At 42.0% G+C, this 22,908-nt stretch overlaps 1 protein-coding gene across 2 annotated transcripts in view; it reads left to right on the plus strand.

Moving 5' to 3' along the window:
- The first annotated feature begins 354 nt into the window (after nucleotides 1-354).
- Nucleotides 355-22,908, plus strand: part of Mtr (5-methyltetrahydrofolate-homocysteine methyltransferase) — an 82,512-nt gene continuing 59,958 nt past the window's right edge. The window contains exons 1-8 of one of the 2 annotated variants that reach the window (XM_059263413.1): nucleotides 355-458; nucleotides 9,511-9,725; nucleotides 12,351-12,440; nucleotides 13,813-13,882; nucleotides 16,052-16,144; nucleotides 17,819-17,925; nucleotides 21,607-21,669; nucleotides 22,112-22,206. In XM_059263413.1, coding sequence (XP_059119396.1) covers nucleotides 9,516-9,725; nucleotides 12,351-12,440; nucleotides 13,813-13,882; nucleotides 16,052-16,144; nucleotides 17,819-17,925; nucleotides 21,607-21,669; nucleotides 22,112-22,206 — 728 coding nt within the window. In that variant the 5' untranslated portion in view covers nucleotides 355-458; nucleotides 9,511-9,515. Of the gene's footprint in view, nucleotides 459-480; nucleotides 743-9,510; nucleotides 9,726-12,350; nucleotides 12,441-13,812; nucleotides 13,883-16,051; nucleotides 16,145-17,818; nucleotides 17,926-21,606; nucleotides 21,670-22,111; nucleotides 22,207-22,908 lie in introns of those variants that run through there. The other variant, XM_059263412.1, reaches the window with a different exon arrangement.

The raw sequence follows: 22,908 nt of genomic DNA on the forward strand, positions 1-22,908 counted from the left end.
TTTTCTATGGATAAGGGAGACAGATATTTAGTGTCAGTAAAACTAAGCTACAATTAATTTGCTAACTTCAGGTTACTGGTCCTTGATACTGTACCATTGGTGCAGGTCAACACCGCAGCATGTATCCCTGCACTAGAACTTGTAGCCCGCTTGGCGAGGCACTTCCGGAACCCAGAAAAACGATCCTCAGATCTCCTTAGGACCCAGTATCGAAGACTACATTTCCCATAGGGCCACGGAGCAAAACCTCCGGCGATTGGTTGCGACCCACAGCCTATACACAACGGCGAGGAGTTGGTAAGGACCAATCAATCACATGCCACGGAGGGGGCGGGCCCTGCCCTCCCGCGGGAAGCTAGATTGAGCCGAGAGCTAACGGAGCTGTAGCTGAGTTTGGTGGCCGCGTGTGGCCATTTCCACGTCGTCCTCCCCTGAAGTGTTTCAGTGAGGCTGCGCGGGTGAGTTCTGCGAGCTCTGCGCTTGAGAGTTCGGTAAGAAGCGCGTGCCCGCGGCGCGCACCTGGAGGCCCCGCGTGTCGGCTCTGGAGCTTCAGGCTCCTGGACGTCGTCGGTCCGTTCGCCTGGGCAGTAAGCGCTGGCTGGCGCCGCCCGCGGAGGAATTCTTTGGAGATCACGCCTTGCCTGCTTGAGGAGGAAGCTCGGCGGCGTGTCGCCTGAGTTGTCGCAACCCGATAACGCCTCCACCCAGGTCGAGCGGTTCTGTCGGTGCCTCAGCTCCTCAGGTGCTTCTCCCCAGAGACGCAGCCCAGAGCCCGGGGGGCCGCGGACCTTGCTGGGTCCCTTTCTCCGTCTACACGCACTCGGTTCCTGAACGGCGTGCATTGCCTTTAGCGCTGCAGGTTCCTGTGGGATGTTCTGTATGATGTAACGCTCGTATTCAGTAAATGTTTACCGAACGCTGTCTGCCCCAGAAAAGTTAAGATGCTAGGAGGTTGGTAAGGCAGGCAGTTGAACCACGTGGTTTTTTAGGTTTTTTTTTTTTTTTTTTTTTCTGCTCTTGACTTCTGTAGACTCTAGCGTTAGCTTGACCGTGGGCTGACCGGACTCCTCCCAGGGGTAGGGATAGGAGGTGGAATAGTAATCGCAAATGATTCTGATGTTGGTGGCACCGGCTTCTACAATGAGAAAAGACACAAAGAGAGTATAATTTTAGTTCCGTGTGTCTTAAAAATTTGGGCAAAAATTCCTATAACACATGGGAGGTGTGTGGTAAGACGTGGAAACGAGAGAGTTAGTAATAAGGACATCGGAGTTGCGCTTGTCCAGCAGGCAGGAAGCCTGCTTTAATTAATCCCTAGCTCAGCATAAAACTAGGCGTGGAAGTAGGATCTGAAGCTTAAGGCTATTCTCTGCTACGTAATGAGTGAGTTCAAGTCCAGCGTGGGTTACTTGAGATCCTGTTTATTTTAAGACAGAGCAGTGACACAGTGGTATGACATAGTGTGTAGCCCCAGGAGGAGGGTGAATATCTGACAAACGGAGCTGGTAGAATTGTTCTTGAAAGTAGTGGGATGGTGCATAACAGCGCATCTGTTGCTATAGAACAAGATCTCTTTTTCATAGAGGTATGGCGTAATAACTTGAATAACATCTTTTAGGGCTTCAGGCTTCCTCCTTCCCATTTAAAAAAAAGAAGACTAATTTCTTCTTTTGAATATAGTTATGGCTGTCAGCAGAAAGCCTCTGAAAATTTAGAATAGATTGAACAGTGAATGATCTCTTTGCAGAAAATGAAAGAAAATGGTTGAATACTTGCACCTGCCCCTGCCCCCTCCTCCACTTTCATTCATGGTTGAACACCAAGTTCTAGGCCCATTACCTCCATACCTGTGGCTTAGAAATGACGTTAGATATATTTCTACTTCTCTCACGTATGTGTTGGTATTACAACCAAGTTTTAACATCCTGAAAACCCTTAGTCACTGGTGTCCACCTTTTGTTATTGCGTTTTTATTGTTGTTGTTCTTCTCTGCTTTATTTCCTATCTTACTGTCAAGTCTTAAACGGTTTTTAAGGAAGACTTAAGATTCTTGAACTTTAAAGATTGAGCCCGAAAGCTGGCTGTGTCCTGAGCTGTGGCTGTGCCTAGTGGTGGAGTGCTTGCCCTTGCAAGTATCCAGCCCAAGAGTGAATCCTTCCAGCTGGTGGGCTGGGAGGGAGATTAACCTCAGTCCCTGATTATGTCCGTTGAGGAAAGGAGACGTGCGGGCAGGCAGGAATTTTGTGTGAGAAAGTTTCAGCTACAGCTTCTAGTGATTTCTTAGTTTCATCCTTGCATGTTTTTAAGAACTTAACTAATGAATGATTAATGGAAGAACGAATAAATGAGCAAATGAATTGATAGCAGCCCAGTTCTCTTCTGGCTTTTAAAAATTAGTGGGAGAAAAAAATATATTTCAAAAATGAGGTATGTACACAGATGCCTACAAAGTAGCAAATCAGTTCAAACTAGAGATTAGAGGCCTCAAATGAAGAAGTATCTTGCAAGGGACTTTTGGGGCAGATCACTAAAGCAGCTGAAGTGGGAAACTGCTGAGAGAGCATTGAGGTCGTTTGCTTATAGTGCAGAAAAGTATTTTTTTTATCCTACTCCAAAAGGGAAGTCCTACTGCAGACCCACATTAGGGTTGTTCTCTCTCCAGAGCTTGCCACTTACATTCGCGTATTAGAAACGGATTGTCTTATATCTTCATCTTATTCTGTAAGTTGCTTGGTTTTCATTTGTTCGCAGTGCTGGGGATGCTGGGGATCTGCTGTAATGCTTTGTACATTTGTACACATACAGGCAAGTGATTTACCCTGAGCTGTATCCCCAGTCTTTTAGACTAGTTCTCAGGTGCCACCTGAGTTATGTACCTTTGAGCATCTGATAGATGCTGTAACCAGTTAGTCCTACATTCATTTATCCTTTTGAATGTTTACTGTGAATACAAATGGGAGTGGTTAAAAAAAAGTTCAAGTCAGAAAAAGAAAAAAAAAAAAAGGGCTAATTCACCAGGTCAATTCTTGGGACTTTTTTCTATACAACAGTTATTTACATGTATACAGATATTAAGTATAAAACAATTTCTGATCATCTCCTGGGGGTTATTATGAAACCATGTATTCTTTTATTTACCCTAAAAGATGTGTCAAAGAATCTATTCTACTTAGAATCAGAGTAGTTATCACTTCTCTACTTTTTGGCTAAGATCAAGCGTAGAATCAGGCTAGTCAGTTGTAAAATATACTGCATATTCTAGGCCTAACAAACTCAACACAGAGACTTTTTTTTGGAGGTGGGGCCATTCTTTACAGAAAAGTAAAATTTCAGTGAATGCCCACTATGTTAAGGGAAAGGATTATCATCAAGAGGATTTAATTTTTAAATTTTACTTACGTCTTTATGTTTGTATGTATTGGGGCAGGGGGATGTTGTTCAAATGTGCTGGTTTGCACATGTTGGTCGAGGTCTTAGGAGGTCTGTTCTTTCCTCCCACCATGGGCATCTGGAGATTGAACTCAGGTCATCAGGTTTACACAGTAAGTGCTTTTGCCTACTGAGCCTTCTCTCCGGCCCAAGGGGATTTACTTTTAAGAGAAGGTTCTGATGGCAATTAGAAATGCTCCACTGTAATGATAATTAGACCTAGTAAAAGATAACCGCCTACTAGAAAAATCAGTAGGCGCTTAGACTAAGGCTTCTGGAGAACGTCTTAGGTTCTCTAAGTGATAAATTGCACATTGTTCTTTAAGGATGATAAGCATATGGCTGATGCAGAATTGGATTTTGTTGTCATTTGTTTTGTGAAAGGATCTCATATAGCCAAGGCTGACCTCTGAGCTCACTATGTAGACGAGAATAGCCTTGAAGTCTTGATCTTTTTGCTTCTGAGATTGTTGGGATTACAGCAGTGTACCACCACACCTGGCTAGCAGCAGATTTTTAAATACCTAAGTTGGCAGAGTTTTATCTTCAGTTCCCACCCATTTATTACATGTGTTCTTTTTATCTATTTGTATTTGCTACTCATTATTCTCTTGCTCCTGTAGACTCTTTCATATGTATCCATATATTTATGTATTTCCTTGTAGATTTCAGAATTTATATGTGGGTTTGGCTGTTTATGGTATATAGCGAACTGTTACAAAGGCGAAATTTACATAAATATGATATTTTTTTTCATTCACTCTTCCACTCTTAAAAAGAACCAGCTATGGGCTGGAGAGATGGCTCAGAGATTAAGAGCACTGGCTGTTCTTCCAGAGGTCCTGAGTTCAATTCCCAGCAACCACATGGTGGCTCACAACCATCTGTAATGAGATCTGGTGCCCTCTTCTGGCATGCAGGCATACATGCAGACAGAACACTGTATACATAATAAATAAATTAAAAAAAAAAAAAAACCAGCTATATTGCCTTAGTATATTGGTTATTGACATGAGATATTCCCTGGGGAGTTCATACCACATTTTCTATAGGATGAAATTTCCTGAGTTTGCCTCCACTTGCCCCTTCTACCATATCCTCTGTGTTCTCATATGGACCAATGTGTTACTTTCTTTTTGGAAAATATATCCGAGAGTGAAATTGCTGGTTTTCTGCATGGTTAATTTAACTGAGCCCTGTGAGGCTACTTTCCAGAGTGGTTCTTGTTGTCTACATTCCAGGCAAGGAGGCTGCTCTACAGAGTGGCTCTAGGTGTCTGCATTCCAGCCAGCGAACATGAAGGTTCAGGCGTTCTTTGGCATTATATACTATTTTGAGTCCATGTCTACTGGGAATAATAGCTATCATCATGTTTTAATTCTTTGATAGCTAATGAATTTAAGAATTTCTTTATTTGTCTTGTTCTCTCTCTCTCTTTTTAAAGACAAGTCTGGTAGTATAGCTGACCCTAAACTTGCTGTGTAGCCAAGTACAACCTGATCCTCCTGCCTCCAGCTTTTAAGCGCTAGGATTATAGGTTTGCCTCAACAAGGCCTAGAATTTCTTTCCCTTGGCTATATTTGTCTTTTTCTTGTTCTTTTGGCTTCTTAGTATTATACTTTTTTTTTTTTTAATATAGAAGCTCTAGATGTTAATCCCTTTTAGTTTTAGACATAGCAGAATCTTTTCCTAATCTATCATCTGTGCTTTTGTTTTAGTTTTTATGGGATCAAACATCTGAAAAATTACATGGTTGCACACATCTTTAATTCCAGCATTTCGGATTAAAGCTACATAGTGAAACCTTGTCCCTAAACCAAAACCAAAACACAAAAAACAAAAACAAACCAAAAAATTACAGATACTGAGCTGGTAGTATATTTTATTATATTGTAAGTCCTTAGTTTCACTAGGTTCCAATAAACACACACACACACACACACACACACACACACACACACACACACACACTTTCCTTTTCTCCCATCCATCCAAGTTGGATCTTTGGGACTTAAGTTCCTTTATGTTAAGTCATCTAAGTTTTCCATATAAATTTTAGAACAAATGTAGCAAGTTAGCAAAACAAAAACATACAAAAAAAAGCCCCATATTTTGTTTAGTTTTTAAAAAATATGGCCATGTGGTCTCATGCTTATCTGGTGACTCTACAAACAAGATCTCAAAATTTGTATGTATGAGGACTGAATTATTTTATGGTAGTGTAATGTCTTAAGACTGAAAACGAAGTTTATATTTCTAGATTGAAACGTGAGTACAGTAGGGACCCCACTGAGAAGTACCACCCCCTGCAAAGCCCCCCCCATGACAGAGTTTTTCTACTAACTCAGAGATTCGCCTGCTTCTGCCTTTAACTGCTAAGACTAAAGATGTGTGCCTCTATGCCTAGCTTCAAGTATTTTTGTGAAAATGGAGGGATGGAGGCACTCTCCACAGTTAAATTTACTAAATGTATGCGCTTGCTCAGTGGCTCAGTCATCCTGAGAAAGATGTGTAAATAATAGAATGACGATTGACTGTTTGCCTGTAGCTGAAGTTTTTCTGTGTCCCACCCAGTCTGCAGCTGCTCAGACCCAAGTAAACACACAGAGGCTTATATTAATTATAACTGCTTGACCATTACCTCAGGCTAACTACTGACTAGCTCTTACACTTAAACTCAGCCCATTTCTGTTAATCTATATGTCGCCATGTGTTCCATGGCTTTACCTGTGTGCCGTTACGTGCTGCTCCCTGGACGGTGGGCTGGCATCTCTCACTCAACCTTCCTCTTCCCAGAATTCTCCTTATCTGCTTATCCCGCCTATACTTCCTGCCTGGCTGCTGGCCAATCAGTGTTTTATTTATCAACCAATCAGAGCAACACATTCACAGCATACAGAACATCCCACAGCATTGCCTGATGTCAAAAGCCATGTCTCATTATCTGTAGGAAAGATTGTACTTTTTTTTCCTTAGGAAGTTTGGGTATCATTCTTATAGAAATTCCACATGGGTGACCTTTCTCCCAATGTCACACCCAGTGCTCAGATAATCTTATTCCAGGGTGGATTACAGCATTATCAGTTGGGCACATTAAGGGTTTTGGCCCTCCTTTTTCTCATTAGAAATATGTTTTAATTGTTCCCATGGACTATTGTCTTCTTTCCACGAGATTGGCTCATGGGAAGTGTTTTATCACCTGTAAGTTCAGTAAATACAGCCAGATGTGGTGGCACCTGTGTCATTCCAGCATTTGGGAGATAGAGGCAGCAGGTCAGGGATTTGAGGTAGCTACATAGTGAGTGCAAGGTCAGTCTGGGCTGCATGAAACCTTTGTTTTTGTCTCTAAAAACAAAACAAGTTCATTAACTACACTTAGCTAGTTTGGGTTTTTCTTGCAGGTTATGGAAGTGACCTGAAGAGGACTAAGATGGAGCTCACTAGTAGAGAGTACTCTTAGTATAGGGATTTATTTTAGAGGTCACATTGGTAGGGCTCATGATCTGAATAGGCAGGTGGTTGTTTGCAGGGAGAAGAGGCATCAGATGATACTGAGATTTGGAGTTTACATTTCTGGGAAAGACATTGTCATTCACAGAAGTAGGAAAGTGAAACAATACAGCAAGATTGGTTTTGAAAATTAGGTTGAGAGGCAGTTGGGTATTCTGGGAGAAGATGTCAGGTGCATAGTTTGAAACCTGGGCCTTAGATTGGTGTCTTCAGTAACTAGTAGGTCATTGTTTACTGTAGAGAGTAATCTTTGAAGAGTGGCAGAAGAGGAAACTGTATCAGGAAGATGAGGAATCTGCATGTTGGAGATGGGAAGGAGTTAATTGGGGCCATGGGAAGTATTGGGGTATCACTGATCATATATTCCATTGCTGCTCTGTTATTACTGTTGCTGTGATAAAATACTGTGATGAAGGCAACTTACAGAAGGAAGGGTTATGATGAGTCTATCATGGTGGGGAGGTTTGGCAGCAAGTGGCAGGCATGGCTGTAGGAGCTGGAAGATCACATTTCACATTTGAACCACAAGCAGGATGCAGAGAAAGTGGAGTGCCACTGTATACTCTCAAAGCCCATCCCCAGGGACCTACTAACTGCAGCAAGGCAGCGGCTCCTAAACCTCCCCAAACAGCACTGTAGATGTAACCAACCGTCTTATTAAATAAGAAACACAAAGCCGATTCAGAGAAGAAAGCCAAGAGGTCAGAACTAAGAGCCTTATCCTTCCTGCTTCAGCTATCCTGCTTCAGCCAAGAGAGCTCTCTGAAAAAGGGGCTACTTCCTGTGTGTATGTCTTTATATAGTCTAGCTGTTCTGCCTTCTCATTGGTTGTAAACCCAAACACGTGACTGCCTCGTCACTGCCTGTATGTACCGCCCTCCAGGTCCTTAAAGGCGTGCGCCACCACCGCCACACACTTGCTATGGCTCTAATAGCTCTGACCCCCAGGCAACTTTATTTATTAACTGCTGTGGGATAGTTTGTATGTCAAGTGTGTTGCTGATTGGTCAGTAAATAAATCACTGATTGGCCATTGGCTAGGCAGGAAGTGTAGGCGGGACAAGGAGGAGAATAAAGCTGGGAAGTGGAAGGCTGAGTCAGAGAGACATTGCCAGCCGCCACCATGACAAGCCGCATGTGAAGATCCCGGTAAGCCACAAGCCATGTGGCAAGGTATAGATTTATGGAAATGGATTAATTTAAGCTGTAAGAACAGTTAGCAAGAAGCCTGCCACAGCCATACAGTTTGTAATCAATATAAGTCTCTGTGTTTACTTGGTCGGGTCTGAGCAGCGGTGGGTCTGGCGGGTAAGAGAGATTTGTCCTGAGGTGGGCCAGGCAGGAAAACTCTAGCTACAATTAACATACAATTAAAATCACATTTCAGTACAAGTAAAATACCACCACACAGCACCACCAACAGGGACCAAGGTTCAAATGCATGAGGTTTTTAGGGACATTTTACATTCAAATCATCACAGGCACAGAGACAATGAAAGAGCCCAGCTGCAGGAGGAGTTGGAGATGCTTCCACCAGAAGACATTTGCACAGGACTAGGTTCATCACTTGTAGAGTGAAAAGGATGAGAAGGACTTGGTGCCAAAGTATAGCAGAGGTGGAATCAGCAGATGCTGGGTGTACTGAAAAGATGAGCCACAGTGGCTTGATGTGAGTTCATTCCAGTCAGCTCCCTTGTGACCTTCTACTAGTTCTCAGAAACTAGACAGTAAGGTTGGGAAGGGCTGGAACTGGGACCTTTTCTGGGAGCATTCGAGAGGTGAGGAGCTTGAGGGTGTGAGGAGGGTATTATTTCGTAGACAGAGCAGAGGTGAGTGAGGAAAACCCTGCGGTGTGACTGTTTTGATTCTGGCGGTAGGTGGATGGGTGATGGTGGAAGCTGACACTCTAAGGTCAGGGTGGAAGTGTCAGTGTTCTCAACTGTGTAAGCTGGACAGAATTCACAGAGTTCTGAGGACTTCCGCAGCCTGGCCTAGGTTTATGCCCCTTGACCATTGTTGACTGGCTCTCTGAACTCTGAAACAGAAGTAGCTCGGCCTATGCCACCATCGATTGGGGTTCATTGGTATTTTGTGATGTGTAAAATGTTTCATTAGAAATGACAGTAACAGCTGGACAGTGGTGGTGCACACTTTAATGCCAGCACTCAGGAGGCAGAGGCAGGTGCATCTCTGTGAGTTCGAGGCCAGCCTCGTCTATAGAGTAAGTACCAGGATAGCCAGGGCTACACAGAGAAATGCTGTCTCGAAAAACGGGGGGGAAAAAAAAAAAAAAAAGGAAATGACATTAATAGCATTTTCAGCAGCAGTTTTCTAACGCTGTAGTTACATAAGTTCATAATCTACTTATTCTGTATTGTGAGTTAGGAATTATCCTAAATTTCCCCTCCATGTTCTCTCTCTCCTCATCCTTCCCTCCCTTCTCCTTACCTTTTTTCCCCTTTGTGGTGCTGGGGCAGACTCAGTGGTCTTACACATGAGGTGCCTCTTACCTACTTCCCCCACATAGCTTCCTCTTTCATTCTTTGAAGTCAGTGTTTACTTTCTTTAAAGGAGGGATGAAGAAAACCCTGCAGGATGAGATTGAAGCCGTTCTTAGGAAGAGGATTATGGTGCTCGATGGTGGAATGGGGACCATGATCCAGCGGTACAAACTAAGTGAAGAAAGTTTCCGAGGTCAAGAGTTCAAAGATCACCCCAGGCCACTGAAAGGCAACAATGACATCTTAAGTATGACCCAACCTCATGTTATTGGCCAAATTCATAAGGTGAGTTGTTTCTTGGCTCTTAAACATTCATTCAGGCTATTTCATGTATCAAGCTCTAGAGATGGAAAAAGGATGTGATTTATTAAAAAGGAGGTATTTCACATCAAATAAAAGTTACATACTATGTTGGTTGGGTCCTTGGGATAAGCAGATGACAAAGGTAGGTTTTTTTTTTTTTGTTTTTGTTTTTTGTTTGTTTGTTTTGGCCTTGGCAGCATTTAAACTTTAGTTGAAAAACCATACATCCTGGAACAAATTACGAGTTTCATATTTGCCTATTAATACCCTGTGAAGATACACTGAAAGATGGTGTCTTAGTTTGTGCTGCTATAAAAATTCTCAGATTGAGTTGCTCAAACAATGACATTTCTATTTATTTATTTAGTTTTATATGTGTGAATGCTTTGACTGCATGTATGTATGTGTATTATGTGTGTGCCTGGTGCCCAGGGAAGCAAAAATCAGACCCTCTAGAACTGCCTCCAGGAGTTTTAGATGGTTGTGAACTGCCATTTGGGTATTGATAGTCAAACTTGGATCTCCTGGAAGAGCACCTGGTGCTCTTAACTGTTGAGCCATTTCTCCAGGCCCCAGCATTTATAGTTTGTAACAGTAGGAAGTGCAGCACTGCTTACCATGTACTTTTCTTCCTATCGTATCCTCACATGGTGGAGTGCAGCAGGAGAAAGCAGATTTGTTCGTCTGGTAGGGTACACTAAGGTCTGAGTTCCATGTCTTTCTTTCCCTCCTTGCCAAGATTCCTACGTTAAATTTCAGTACGGCCTCAGGAGGTGCCCTTAGGGTTGTTTTCTGTCTCTCTTTCTCTCTCTCTCTCTCTCTCTCTCTCTCTCTCTCTCTCTCTCTCTCTCTCTCTCTCTCTCTCTGTGTATATGTGTGCGTGTGTGTGTGTGTGTGTGTAGTAAAATATATATGTAAATATATACCTCTACATCCATCCATCCATCCATCCATCCATCTATCTAAAATTGCACATATGGTGTTTTGCCTGCATGAATGTCCGTACTGTATACATACCTGGTGCCTGTGGAGGCTGTAAGAGGGTGTCTGATCCTCTGGAACTATAGTTACATATGATTGTGAGCTGCCATATGAATGCTGGGAAAGAAACTGGGTCCTTTGGAAGAACAACCAGCTCTTAACCTTAGGACCATCTCTCCAGCCCCCCTTCCTTGCTATTTAACATAAAAATAAATTCCTGTTTGACTACTGCTATAAATTGCTACCCTCCCCAGAACTACTATCAGTTGATGCTTATCTTCCTAATTATTTTTGTTACATGTTTAATCTGCATATTATGTGAGTAGAAGGTACATGTTTTAAACATAATGGCTGTATGTATATGTTACTTTGCTAGAATAGTTGGCAGAAATAAGAGATTTATTTTGCTCAAAGAGATGGTACAGTCCATTGTGGCAGAAAGGCATAATAGTGGAGGGAGCAGTTGCTTATTACATGGCATTGGTCATGTTACATTGTGCTGATCAGGAAGCGGACAGGGACTGGTAATACCTTCCTTCCTTCAGCTTGGCCCACTTCCTAAGGGTTCTACAACCTCCTGAAACAGTGCTACCAGTTGGGACCAAGTCTTTAAACATGAGTCTAAGTACATTTGCATTCAGACCATAGCAGTATGTTTTACACAGTGTGTTTTCCTGTTTAGTGGTGCTTGGCGGCCTCACTGTGTCATAGACATACACAGTAGTTTTTTTAGGTGTCATATAACATGTAATAAAGTTGCTTTAGTTATCTCCCTCTTGAAGACTGCTATTGTAAATGTGCTGCTCATCTTGGCTTTCATTTTCATTTCTGCAAACATTATTCATCAGCTTAGGAAGACTGAGTTTGTTGACTGTTAGAAAATCAAAGGGTTTTAGGCTGAGTCAGACTGAGATGGAGATGTTGTTCAGACAGAGAAATTAGGAAGGCGGGTTTTAAAGAGGCAGAGTGGTAGGGTACCAAGTTCTCAGTGTTCCAGGAAGGGTGCAGATAGAGGAGTAGGAGATGCAGCCTGAGAACAGCATGCTCAGAATTTGATCTCTTAGGGGTGGTGCAGTTCTCAGTGCATATCAGTTATGTTACAGTGGGGAGGTGTGGAGAACAGAGCTGGTGGCTCCTGAGTGCCCAGGGTATGCCAGACACTTGAAGTGCTGGCTCATAGTACCATATAGACTTACTGTTGGCAGGAAATGGTTTCAATACTTTGGATGAGGAGGCCGATACTCAGAAAATTTAAGGAACTTGACAGGCAGGATTCTAGTTACTGCCCAACCACTGCCCCTTGAAGTTTGTATATTTTTTCCTTAAAAAACAGCAACAACAACAAAACCCAAAGAACCCGAAACCAAATACCAGAGTTTAAGGAATGTGATAAAATGTATATAACTTAATGTATTATTTTTGTCTGAACTTACGTTCTGTGCTTATGTATTAGACCACATGCTTTTCTGTGAAATCCTTGTACCTGCTTGCATCTCTAGTCTTGAAAGTGTTGTCTTACATGTTGGTTAAAAGGTGGTTGTTGGTGACAAAATGAAAAGCCATGTTTATTATTGGGGCCATGGACTCTTAAGCTCACAGTAGCTGACTTACTGTCTTTTGTTGCAGGAATACTTGCTGGCTGGAGCAGATATCATTGAAACAAACACTTTCAGCAGCACTAGTATTGCCCAAGCAGACTATGGCCTTGAACACTTGGTAAGACTTTCCTGTCTAATATGCTTATTAGTATTTATTGCACAGGAGATTGCTGATGACAAAACCACCTGAAGTGGCAGTCAGTTTAATCCCAGTTATCAGGGATCATGGCTTGAACCTCTTCTGCTTATGAGGGTAGCAGCCCATTTATTGCAGCTGGCTTTTTGAGGCAAGTAATAGTCAACTAACAGTGTATCCTTTGGTAAAGGCAGTAGTACTGACTGAACCTGTACATGTAAGTAAATGGCTGTGGCTGTTCCAGTGCAGAAGTGGATAATGAGATGGGCCCTGAGCCACAGTGCTCCAAACAAACCCTGTTAGGATATCCTGGTTTGTTAATTTGAGAAGCCAAAGCAGTTACAGGAGTTGATGCAGATTACAAATCTAGGAACACTTGCTGGTGTGTGAACAGCTTCTGAAGGATCCCTTCACTTGTGGACAGACTGCTTTGCGTATGTGTGTGTGCCTACTTGTTTGCTCTTTCCCAGCAAGAGGTCTCAGATGAAAAAAATTGTTTTTATGTGCTTGAGTATTTTGCTTGCATATATATCTGTGTACTCATGAGTGTGCTTGGTGCCCGTGGAAGCCAGAAGAGGGTATTGGGTCTCCTGGAACTGGATTAGCAGGTGATTGTAAGCCACCATGTGCGTGCTGGGAATTGAACTCAGGTCCCCTGGAAGAGCATCCAATGCTCTTAACTACTGATCTATCTCTCCAGCACTCTTTATCAGATTTTTTTTTTTTTTTTTTTTTTGTAGTTCTGGAGCTCACTCTGTAGACCAGGCTGGCCTCGAACTCAGAGATCTGCCTGCCTCTGCCTCCTTAGTGCTGGGTTTAAAGGTGTGTGCCAACACCGCTGGCATGATTTTTAAAATGTTAATCTACAGAAAGTTTAGAACTGCTTCTTCCCACCATAGTCCAGTAAGAAAATCGGGGCCAGGGAAATCTGCTCTGAGAACTGCCAACTGGTTCTGGAGTGGCTGAGACACTCTAAGATCTTAGATTTCCTCTCTTAAATGTTGGTGGTTTTCCCACTAGAATACTTTTCCTCTTTCTTTTTTTCTTTCAAGACAGTATTGCATTATATAGCCTTGGCACACTTTGAATTCACCGTCTTAGCTTCCCGAGTGCTAGGATTATAGGCTACCACACCTGGGTTAGAATATTTTATTAATTTGTGGAATATTTGGCTGTATCAACTTATTTGACGTGCTAGAGGTCCAGATATCAGCTTTACAATGTATGGTTTCACTTAGCCCTCATTAGTTCATGCTAGTTCTTTGATGAGTTCAACTAAGAATTAGCTAGTTATAGATCCCTTGCTGGATGGAGGAAAAGCAGGACAGACTAACTTCAGTGGTTGATATGTTAGGCCTACCGGATGAACAAGTGCTCTGCAGATGTGGCCAGAAGAGCCGCTGAGGAGATAACTCTGCAGACAGGTAAGGGACGTTCTCCTTCTTTATTGCATATACACAAGTTCTTTGATGGTCTCAGCTCTAATGTGCAGTTTTCCTTTACATGATGTTTGGCTTGGGAGCAAATAATCTACTTGTTTGCAGGATACTTCCTGTATGTAGTGTTATAGAGAACCATTCAGTGTCTCCGAAGTGACACTGTTCCCCTGGACCTCCAGTTCAGGGTTTCCTCTTTTACCCTGCTGATGCTCATGGCCTGACTTGGTAGCTAGGCACATCACTGGGTTATTAAATAGCAACTGGCTGATTTGATTTTGGTTATTATTAGAGTATTTGATGTTATCTTTCTAAAGCTGGCTTCTTCCTCATGCCTGGCTTATTTAAGCAGTGATTGCCTTTTGAGCATTTTTCTCATGTAGACTACTGATGACCTGATTGCTCTTCCTGGCTGACAGAGGGCTGTAGCATTAGATTCAATCTTGCTGGGACTTGGAAAGTGGTTCTTGAAATAACTAACCTCCTGGCTAGCTGCCATCAGAGCATTTGGGCTGGTGAGAGGCTTCGAGACAGGGAAAGCAGTAGAAGAAATATATCGAGCCCTGAAAGATTTGGGACTGTGAAGTTATTGCCAGTAGGAAAGATGGGAAGAAACTGTTAGGAAGTTACTGACTGCATACTAATGTAGAAGACCAAAGCAGTTTACAAGGAAATCTGTTTCTGAGAGATAATGCTTTAAGTTCATGGACTTGCAGAGCCTATTACCCCAACAGAGGGGTGGTCATGGGCTATTGAACCTGTTCAAACAGGGAAAGATAAGGACATTTTCCTTACACCTATCTACGCTATTATTCAGCGCTGGGGAAGATAAAGAACATTTAGGCCTGAAACCTTTTCACAGGCTGCAAAATAATTTCTCTTTTCTCTTTTTGTTTGTTTTGAGGCAGTCTTGGAGTCCAAGGCAGGTCTCAACCAGTGTTGCAAAGGAGGACCTTGAACTCTTGATCCTCCTGCCTCTACCTCCCTAGTGCCAGAATTACAGATGGGTGCTGTCTTACCCAGGCATTATTAGCTAGTTGGCAGGCTTCTCCTGTGTAATTGTAAAGCACAGCCCAGGTTATACTACTAAAATCACCAAGTAATGAGTTATAGGACTCCTGGCTTTTGTTCTGATATGCCTATGAGCACAACTTCCCAGGCTGCTATAGAAACAAGTTCACTACTGGCCTAGAGGCAAGATTAAAAAAAAAAAAAAAAAAAAAAGATTTGTTTATCTTTATTTTATGTGCATTGGTGTTTTGCCTGCATGTATTTCTGTGTGAGCATGCCAAGTCACCTAGAACTACAGCTATAAATGGTTGAGAGCTGCCATGTGGGTGCTGGAAATTGAACATGGGTCCACTGAGCCATCTCTCCAGCCCCTGAGGCAAGATTTTTTTTTTAAAGAGCTGACTAGAGCAATATTCATTCTGCTTCATACTGGAATTTCAGGCTTTATAATTGTTAATTCTGATTTAATATTTACTCTAGTGAAAGGCCTGCAATGTAATACCATAAAGCATTTCACATTATGTTCTAATGTGAATCACCTTGTTAAATTCAAGACTTTGAATTTTCCTCAAGAATAGGGAGAAAATATGCTAACACACAGCTGATAGAAAGGGATTGCATGCAGAAATACTTGGATTTGCAGTTTAAGAGTTGGTTGGAATTGTTAACGGCAGTGATATTTATATCCCTTTTATTGTGTGATTTTCCTAGTCATGAACAAATATGTTAAGAGAATCTGTTTGTCAACTCAGTGACATAAAATTTAAATAGACTTTTATTAGTTGAATAGAAGTTTTGTTTCAAATGAATTCTGAAAAAATTAGGCTTTTAGAACTTTTTAGGTTTCTGAGCTATAGAGGACTATAGCCTTATAGGAAAATTCTCCCTCACCTCCCTTTTTCTTGACTGGGGGAGGTAAACCAGGATGAGTGCCTCGTGTGCTAGGCAAGCACTTTACCACTAAGCCCAGTCCCAGACCTTTTTATTTTATTTTGGGATGGAGTTAGGTAGCCCAGGTCAGCCTCAAACTCACGGACTTGCTTCTGACCCCTGAGAACTGAGATTATTGATCCTAAAGTCTGTGTATTCATACCAAAAAGTTTGAGTGACTGGTGATTTCACACTTTTTTTTTTCTTTTCCCAAAGGAATCAAGAGGTTTGTGGCTGGTGCTCTGGGTCCCACTAACAAGACACTTTCTGTCTCTCCATCGGTGGAAAGGCCAGATTACAGGAACATCAGTGAGTATTCATTGCATACAATCACAGGCCTTGGGGAAGTGCTTCAGTAATCTACAAATCTACAAAGTGAGACCTCAGAAATGTGACTGTATCTGTGTCAGGGGCATACAGTAGTGCCTGAAATACTCTAACGTTAGCGGCTGTCCTTGTTTGAGCTTGCTCCCAGCTGTTCATGGTCATATGTCAGTGCTTTCTATAAAACTAGCTGAACCAATACTTACAAGGAAGACATCAAGCAAATTGGGTATCAGCTCTTGGTCTATTATAAAATAACTGCTGTGTTGTTTTTTCCCTTTCTACCCTCTACTTTTTGAATTTTTTTTTTTTTTATCTTTTTTTAAGACAGGATCTGACACAATAGTTCAGACTAGGCGGCCTAGCATTCTGTCTAGCCCATGCTGTTCTCAAATTTGTGGCAGTCTTTTCGTCTCAGCCTCCTGAGTGAGGGGATCACAGATGTGAGCCACCATGCCCAGTTCATATCACCTTTCAATTTCCAAAAGCAGTCTAAAATATCTAAACATACTAGCCTTATAGGTACAAATTAGCATATATAAACTTGCTTTGTTAAGATTTGACAAAAAATTGAGAGTGTAGGTCAATCTGCGAGCATTAATACTGTATGAAAGATTTAAAACTCTAGAGCTAATTATACCGCTGTGGTAATGGATTTTTGTGTAGGTGACCAATCCAGGCAAGTACAGCTTATGGGATTTCGTTTACAGAATAGTGCACACTGTGCTGCCATGCTTCTTTACTAAGAGTGGCACTTCCCAGGCTGGTGTGGTCCATGTTCCCTAGATGTGACAGTGGGAGCCTGTTCCCAAACGGTACGAAGTCAGATGTAACTACATAGCTAGCATAGTAGGTGTCTCTGTTAAATAGCTAGGCAGTTTTTTCTTTTTGGTTGGGAGATAAAGTGAGAAGACAGATGACTTCTCACTGGAAATAGATGACACAGGACATTTCTTACAAAATTGACCTAGTAGTTAGTGAACACTGTCGGTTCCATCAAAATTGTCTTCTGGAGAGGTGGCTTCTTATAAACTGAGATGGGGGAAATCCATGGGATTTATTAGAGATTTAACCTGTGATGTATCCAGATCTCATTTATTGTATTGTATTGCATTTTTTATGTGTGTGTGTGTGTGTGTGTGTGTGTGTGTGTGTGTGTGTGCGTGTGTGCATGTGTATACCTGTAAAATTCTGGAACTGGAGTTATAGGCAGTTGAAGCTGTTTGGTGTGGGTGCTGGGTTCTCTCTGGTCCTCTGGAAGAGTGGCAAGTACTCTTAACGGCTGAGCCATCTCTCCAGCCCCTAAATCTCATTTCTTAGATTTGTCTCCTAATGGGTTAAGGTGATCTATGGGAAGAGTGATTGATGTGTTTATTTTAAAGATGTTGAGAATAAAGTACATAGTTCAACAAATTAATGCACCTTCCCACTCCTAGCTCATATGTGAGAAGAGGAGGGCACATGGCAGTGGTTTAGGAACAACTTTGTTTGTTGATTATTTCCTACCATTGTATTTGGTTTTTACACAGTGTTGTCCTTAAACAATTGCATTGTAAACCATCAGTGATTCACAGGGGCCAGACTTGAGCTTGGCACACGGTGGTGTCATTCAGAAGGTGTGGGTTTCTGATTGCCCTGGCTGTGATTTGTTTTCTGCAGCATTTGATGAGCTTGTTGAAGCATACGAGGAACAGGCCAAAGGACTGCTGGATGGTGGCGTTGATATCTTACTCATTGAAACTATTTTTGATACAGCCAATGCCAAAGTAAGTGAGGGGAAGAATGGAGTGGGATGATGGAGGGCTGTGAAGAATCCTGTACAGTTAGAAGATAATAGTAGCTACTGCTGAAGTTGAACAAGTTCCTGTGTTTGCTCCATTTTCGTCTGTCTCTGATTGCCTCTTTCATGTGTGTGAGTCTAGAAACAGTTATTTCCTTTTCAGTAATTGATGCCCTCGGCTCTTTTTTCTATTGTATGTTTAAAAATGATGCATGTGTGTGTGTGGGGGGGGGTGGGGGGTGGGTATGTGCACATCAGTACAGGTGCCCACGGGGTCTAGAAGCATCTAATTGCACCTATAGCTAGAGTTACCAGTGGTTGTGAGCTGCCTGATACGGTTGCTGGGAATCGAACTTGGGTCCTCTGGAAGAGCAGTGTGTGTTCATAACCATGGAACTAGAGGATACACAACGGAAAAGAATCACAGTATTGTTTTTATTGGAAACATGGGCAGCTAAACAAGAATATAAAGCACTAGGGTAGATTTTTTTTTTTATTTGGTGGAAAAGATTTTAAAAAAGTTACTAAATTTTTAAGTTTTAAACTATGTGGCCTGTATTGCTTATGGTGGAAGTATATGTGTGCACACATGCATTTATGTGTATATACGTATGCATGTGTAAGGGGGCATGTGGAAGATGGAGGATAAGCTTGGTGTCATCCTCAGGAGTCCTTAAATTTAAAGGATGCCACCCACTTCAATTAAGATGGTTTCTCATTGTTGTGGATCTCTCCAATTAGACTGGCTAACCAGCAAGCCCCAGGGACCTTCTGTTTCTACCTCCCCAGAACTGGGATTACAAGTGTGTATCACCAGCTTTTAAAGTGGGTACAGAGATTGAACTCAGGTCCTCATGCTTGTAAGGCAAGTGTTTCATCAACTGATTATCTTGGATATGTATAAATTTTTAACATTTTATTTTGTATACGTGTGTATGTGTGTGGGTATGTGAGTGCCACAGTGCATCAGTGTTTGTGTCGGTGGGCACTTGGGGAGTCAGTTCTTTGTTTCCACCGTGTGGTCCCTTGATCAAACTTAGGCTATCAGGCTTGGCAGTGGGCGCCTTTACCCACTGAATCATCTGGCAGGCTCCATACATTCTTTTTTTTAATAATACAAGTTTTTCCAATGATATATTTGGGATTTATTTTGAAGTATGAATTAGGGAGAACATTTGTGTAAGATTATCTCATTTTCCTAATAACATCTGTTAAACACTTTATTTTTCATTAATTTTTTTCATTTTATATGTTGATGTGTTTTTGCTTGCATGTATGTTTATATATCACGTGTATGCTTAATGCCCATAGAGGCAAGCGAGGGCTTGAGATTCCCTGGAACTGGGGTTACAGAGGGTTGTGAACTGTCACATGGGTGCTGGGCATTGAACCTGGGTCCTCTGTAAGAGCAACCTGTGCACTTAACTGCTGAGCCATTTCTCCATCCCTACATACTTTATTATTTCTTAGTGACATGAATGATGCATAAGACAACCTGTCCTCGTTAGTTTTTTGTCAAATTGAAACAGTCAGGGTCATTTGGGAATAGGGAGCTTCAATTGAGAAAATACTTCCATCAGATTGGCCTGTAAGGAAGTCTGTGGTTGATATGGGCCCAGCTCACTGTGGGTGGTGCCTCTCCTTGGCTGATGGTCCTAGGTTGTATAAGGAGACTGAGTAAGGCATGGGGAGCAAACTAGTAAGCAGTATTCCTCCATGGTCTCTGCTTCAGTTCCTGTCCACAAGTTCCTGCCTTGGCTTCTCCTTTGATGGACTGTAACCCGTAAGACAGATATAAACCCTTTCCTCCCTAAGTTGCTTTTGGTGTTCTGTCACAGCAATGGAAACCTGACTAAAACACCCTAAATTCTGTAGTCCTTTCCAGAAGTCTGTTCATGTGGCATTACTATATTGTTTGCTACAGCTTTAGAATAGTTTGAATGACTGGTAGTTCTTTTACCTAGAACTTTCTTGGCTATTCTGATGTATTTGTTTTCTATAAGACTTTAAGGGTAAAAAATCTTACATAGCCAGGGGGTGGTGGCTCATAGCTGGGCGGTGGTGGCGCACTCCTTTAATCCCAGCATCAAGGAGGCAGAGGCAGGTGGATCTCTGTGAGTTTGAGGCCAGCCTGGTCTATAAAGAGAGTTCCAGGACAGCCAAGGCTGTTATACAGAAAACTCCTAAAAACCAAACAATAACAACAACAACAACAAAACCCCAAAACTGTAAGATTTTAAGGGTATAAAATTTTACACAGCCAGGCAGAGGTGGTGCACACCTTTAGTCCCAGAACTCAGGAGGCAGGGACAGGCAGATCTCTGAATTCAGGCTAGTCTGGTTCAGGGTGGCCAGAGCTACATACCGAAACCCTGTCTTGAAAAACAACAAAACAAACCAAAAAACCAAAAAACCAAAAAAAAAAAAAACAAAAAAAAAACAAAAACCCCGCAAACAAAAAAGATTTTAAGGATCAATTTTTTTTTTTTTTTTAGTTCTGAAATAGGAATTCCAGTTTGTTGTTTTTATAGCAGAGTCTTGCTATGTAGCCCAGGCTGACCTAGAACTGGTCTCACAGGCTGGCCTCAAACTTGACATCCTTCTACCTCAGCCTTTCAAGTATTGGCATTACAGGTGTGCATGACCACACCAGCATTCAATGTTGTTGACTTAAGAACTTTCCATGAAAAACAAAACATCTGGAAAGTTCATCTAAATGACAAATTACATTCCAATTTCAGTGGTGTTCATCTTCACATCAGTGACTAATGATAAAAGGATTCTGAAGAAGTAGAAGATTATTGCTTGCGACTTAAATGTGGACTGTTAACAGAGGGAAGGAGTTTTACAACCCAAGCTCCTGAGGATTTTTCTAGGGATGCATGTCTTTGGTTCTTTTACCTACCTTTGATGTATGTGAAAGGCTGACAAATGGGCAGGGCATTTTGTTGTATTTACTTTTATTTTGATTGAGGGAGGAAAGAAAGAAAAGTTAGCTCTTCAGCTCTTCTTCAGAGGAAATAATTAGCTTGTTAGGTGAATTCAGATTATTTTATTTTAATTTTTTATGATTTTGGGGGTTGAACCCAGGACTTGTGCACCATGCTAGGCAGGGCTGTACTACTGAGCTGTTCCCTCACCTGAGCATTGGTTAGTGTGTACAGAGTTACACTTGAGATCCCTCACCTGAGCATTGGTTAGTGTGTCCAGTGTTACACTTGAGATCCCTCACCTGAGCATTGGTTAGTGTGTCCAGTGTTACACTTGAGATCCCTCACCTGAGCATTGGTTAGTGTGTACAGAGTTACACTTGAGATCCCTCACCTGAGCATTGGTTAGTGTGTCCAGTGTTACACTTGAGATCCCTCACCTGAGCATTGGTTAGTGTGTACAGAGTTACACTTGAGATCCCTCACCTGAGCATTGGTTAGTGTGTCCAGTGTTACACTTGAGATCCCTCACCTGAGCATTGGTTAGTGTGTACAGAGTTACACTTGAGATCCCTCACTTGAGAGAGTGTCATGAATTTAGGGAAGATTTCCTTTCCTCAGCTTTGTGTGTATCCCACCTGAAGAGGTCTTAGGAAAGGGGTATGCTGATCAGGCAGTTAGATTGACCTTGGACCTTTCTCAGAAATAAAGTATTCTTTTTTTTTTTTTCTTGACAGGCGGCCTTGTTTGCACTCCAGAAACTCTTTGAAGAGAATTATGCTCCTCCCCGGCCTATCTTTGTAAGTTCTTAAATATGTGCATGAGAACTCCTCTCCCTCTAAGAAAATTCCTTTACAATTAGGGTTTTGCTGTAGGTTTTCTCCCTCCCTGGAATGGTAGAATGTCTTTCAGAAACTATCCCTCTGTTCACCTCCCCCCCATCAATAGTCTCTTACCTCTGGAGAAATATGGAAAACAAACCTAGAAGTGATTGATGGAAGACAGGCTCTTCAAAAGAAGCCAAAGGCTTAAAGACTTGGTCTCCTTAGAGCTCACAGAGGGATGGACGTGGGCGTGTGACGTCTAAGGCTTTCATTCTTCCCCAGTCACTAGGCATGTATCCATTCTGCCAGTGCTCTCCCTCATGAAAGAACTAAAAAACTTTCACTTGTTTGTTTCTCGCTTTGTGACTGTATTCTTTACCAGACTCTATATTGTTGATCTGTTACATTGTTAATTCAGATTTCTGGGACCATTGTTGATAAAAGTGGACGGACTCTTTCTGGCCAGACAGGAGAGGCATTTGTCATCAGCGTGTCTCATTCAGACCCACTGTGGTGAGTGACTCTTTTGGGGCATTTTTACTGGGGGCTGCACAGTGTGGCCTCAGAGAGGCCTTGCTTCTGTTTTCCACTGTGCCATTTCCGTGATGCACTAGATTTCCTCTAGTCTTTCAGACTTTACTGTAAGGGCTTCAAGGCCACTGTAGTAAATGGGCCACGTTGATATCAGGAGAGTTCTCATACCTTCTGGGCAGTCAAGTGTTTGCCTCTGAGTCTGCTTATGCTTTAAGATTGCAAGTGTTAAGGCAATGTCCCTCCCTATTTGTGGGACAAGCAGAGGCATTCCATCGTAAAATAAAGTAGGAATGTTAAAGGTCAGGTTTTTATCTCTTAAGAATGGAGGGTATATAGAAGTTAGCAATCATGTGAAAAGAGTTAACATATGAGAAACTATTGTTTAATGATTGACTGTTAACACAGACTCTTTTGTTAACAAAGAACAGTAGAGTCCTGTGTTATTATTAATTCATCATTTCTTGAAATCTGGCTATGTGCTCTGGAATACTGGCAAGTGAAGTAGTCTACATTAAGAAGAAGCCCTTCACTAAATGAGAATGTAAACCATGGGTCACCAGGTAAATGTGCTTGCTGCTAAGCTTGGTGACCTGATTTGATCACCAGGACCCACATGGTAGGAGAACATCCACTTGTGCAAGTTGTCCTCTGACTTCCAGATGTGCATTCCTCCCTTTTATT

The sequence above is a fragment of the Peromyscus eremicus genome, chromosome 5 (genome assembly GCF_949786415.1).
Source record: "Peromyscus eremicus chromosome 5, PerEre_H2_v1, whole genome shotgun sequence".
NCBI lineage: Eukaryota > Metazoa > Chordata > Mammalia > Rodentia > Cricetidae > Peromyscus > Peromyscus eremicus.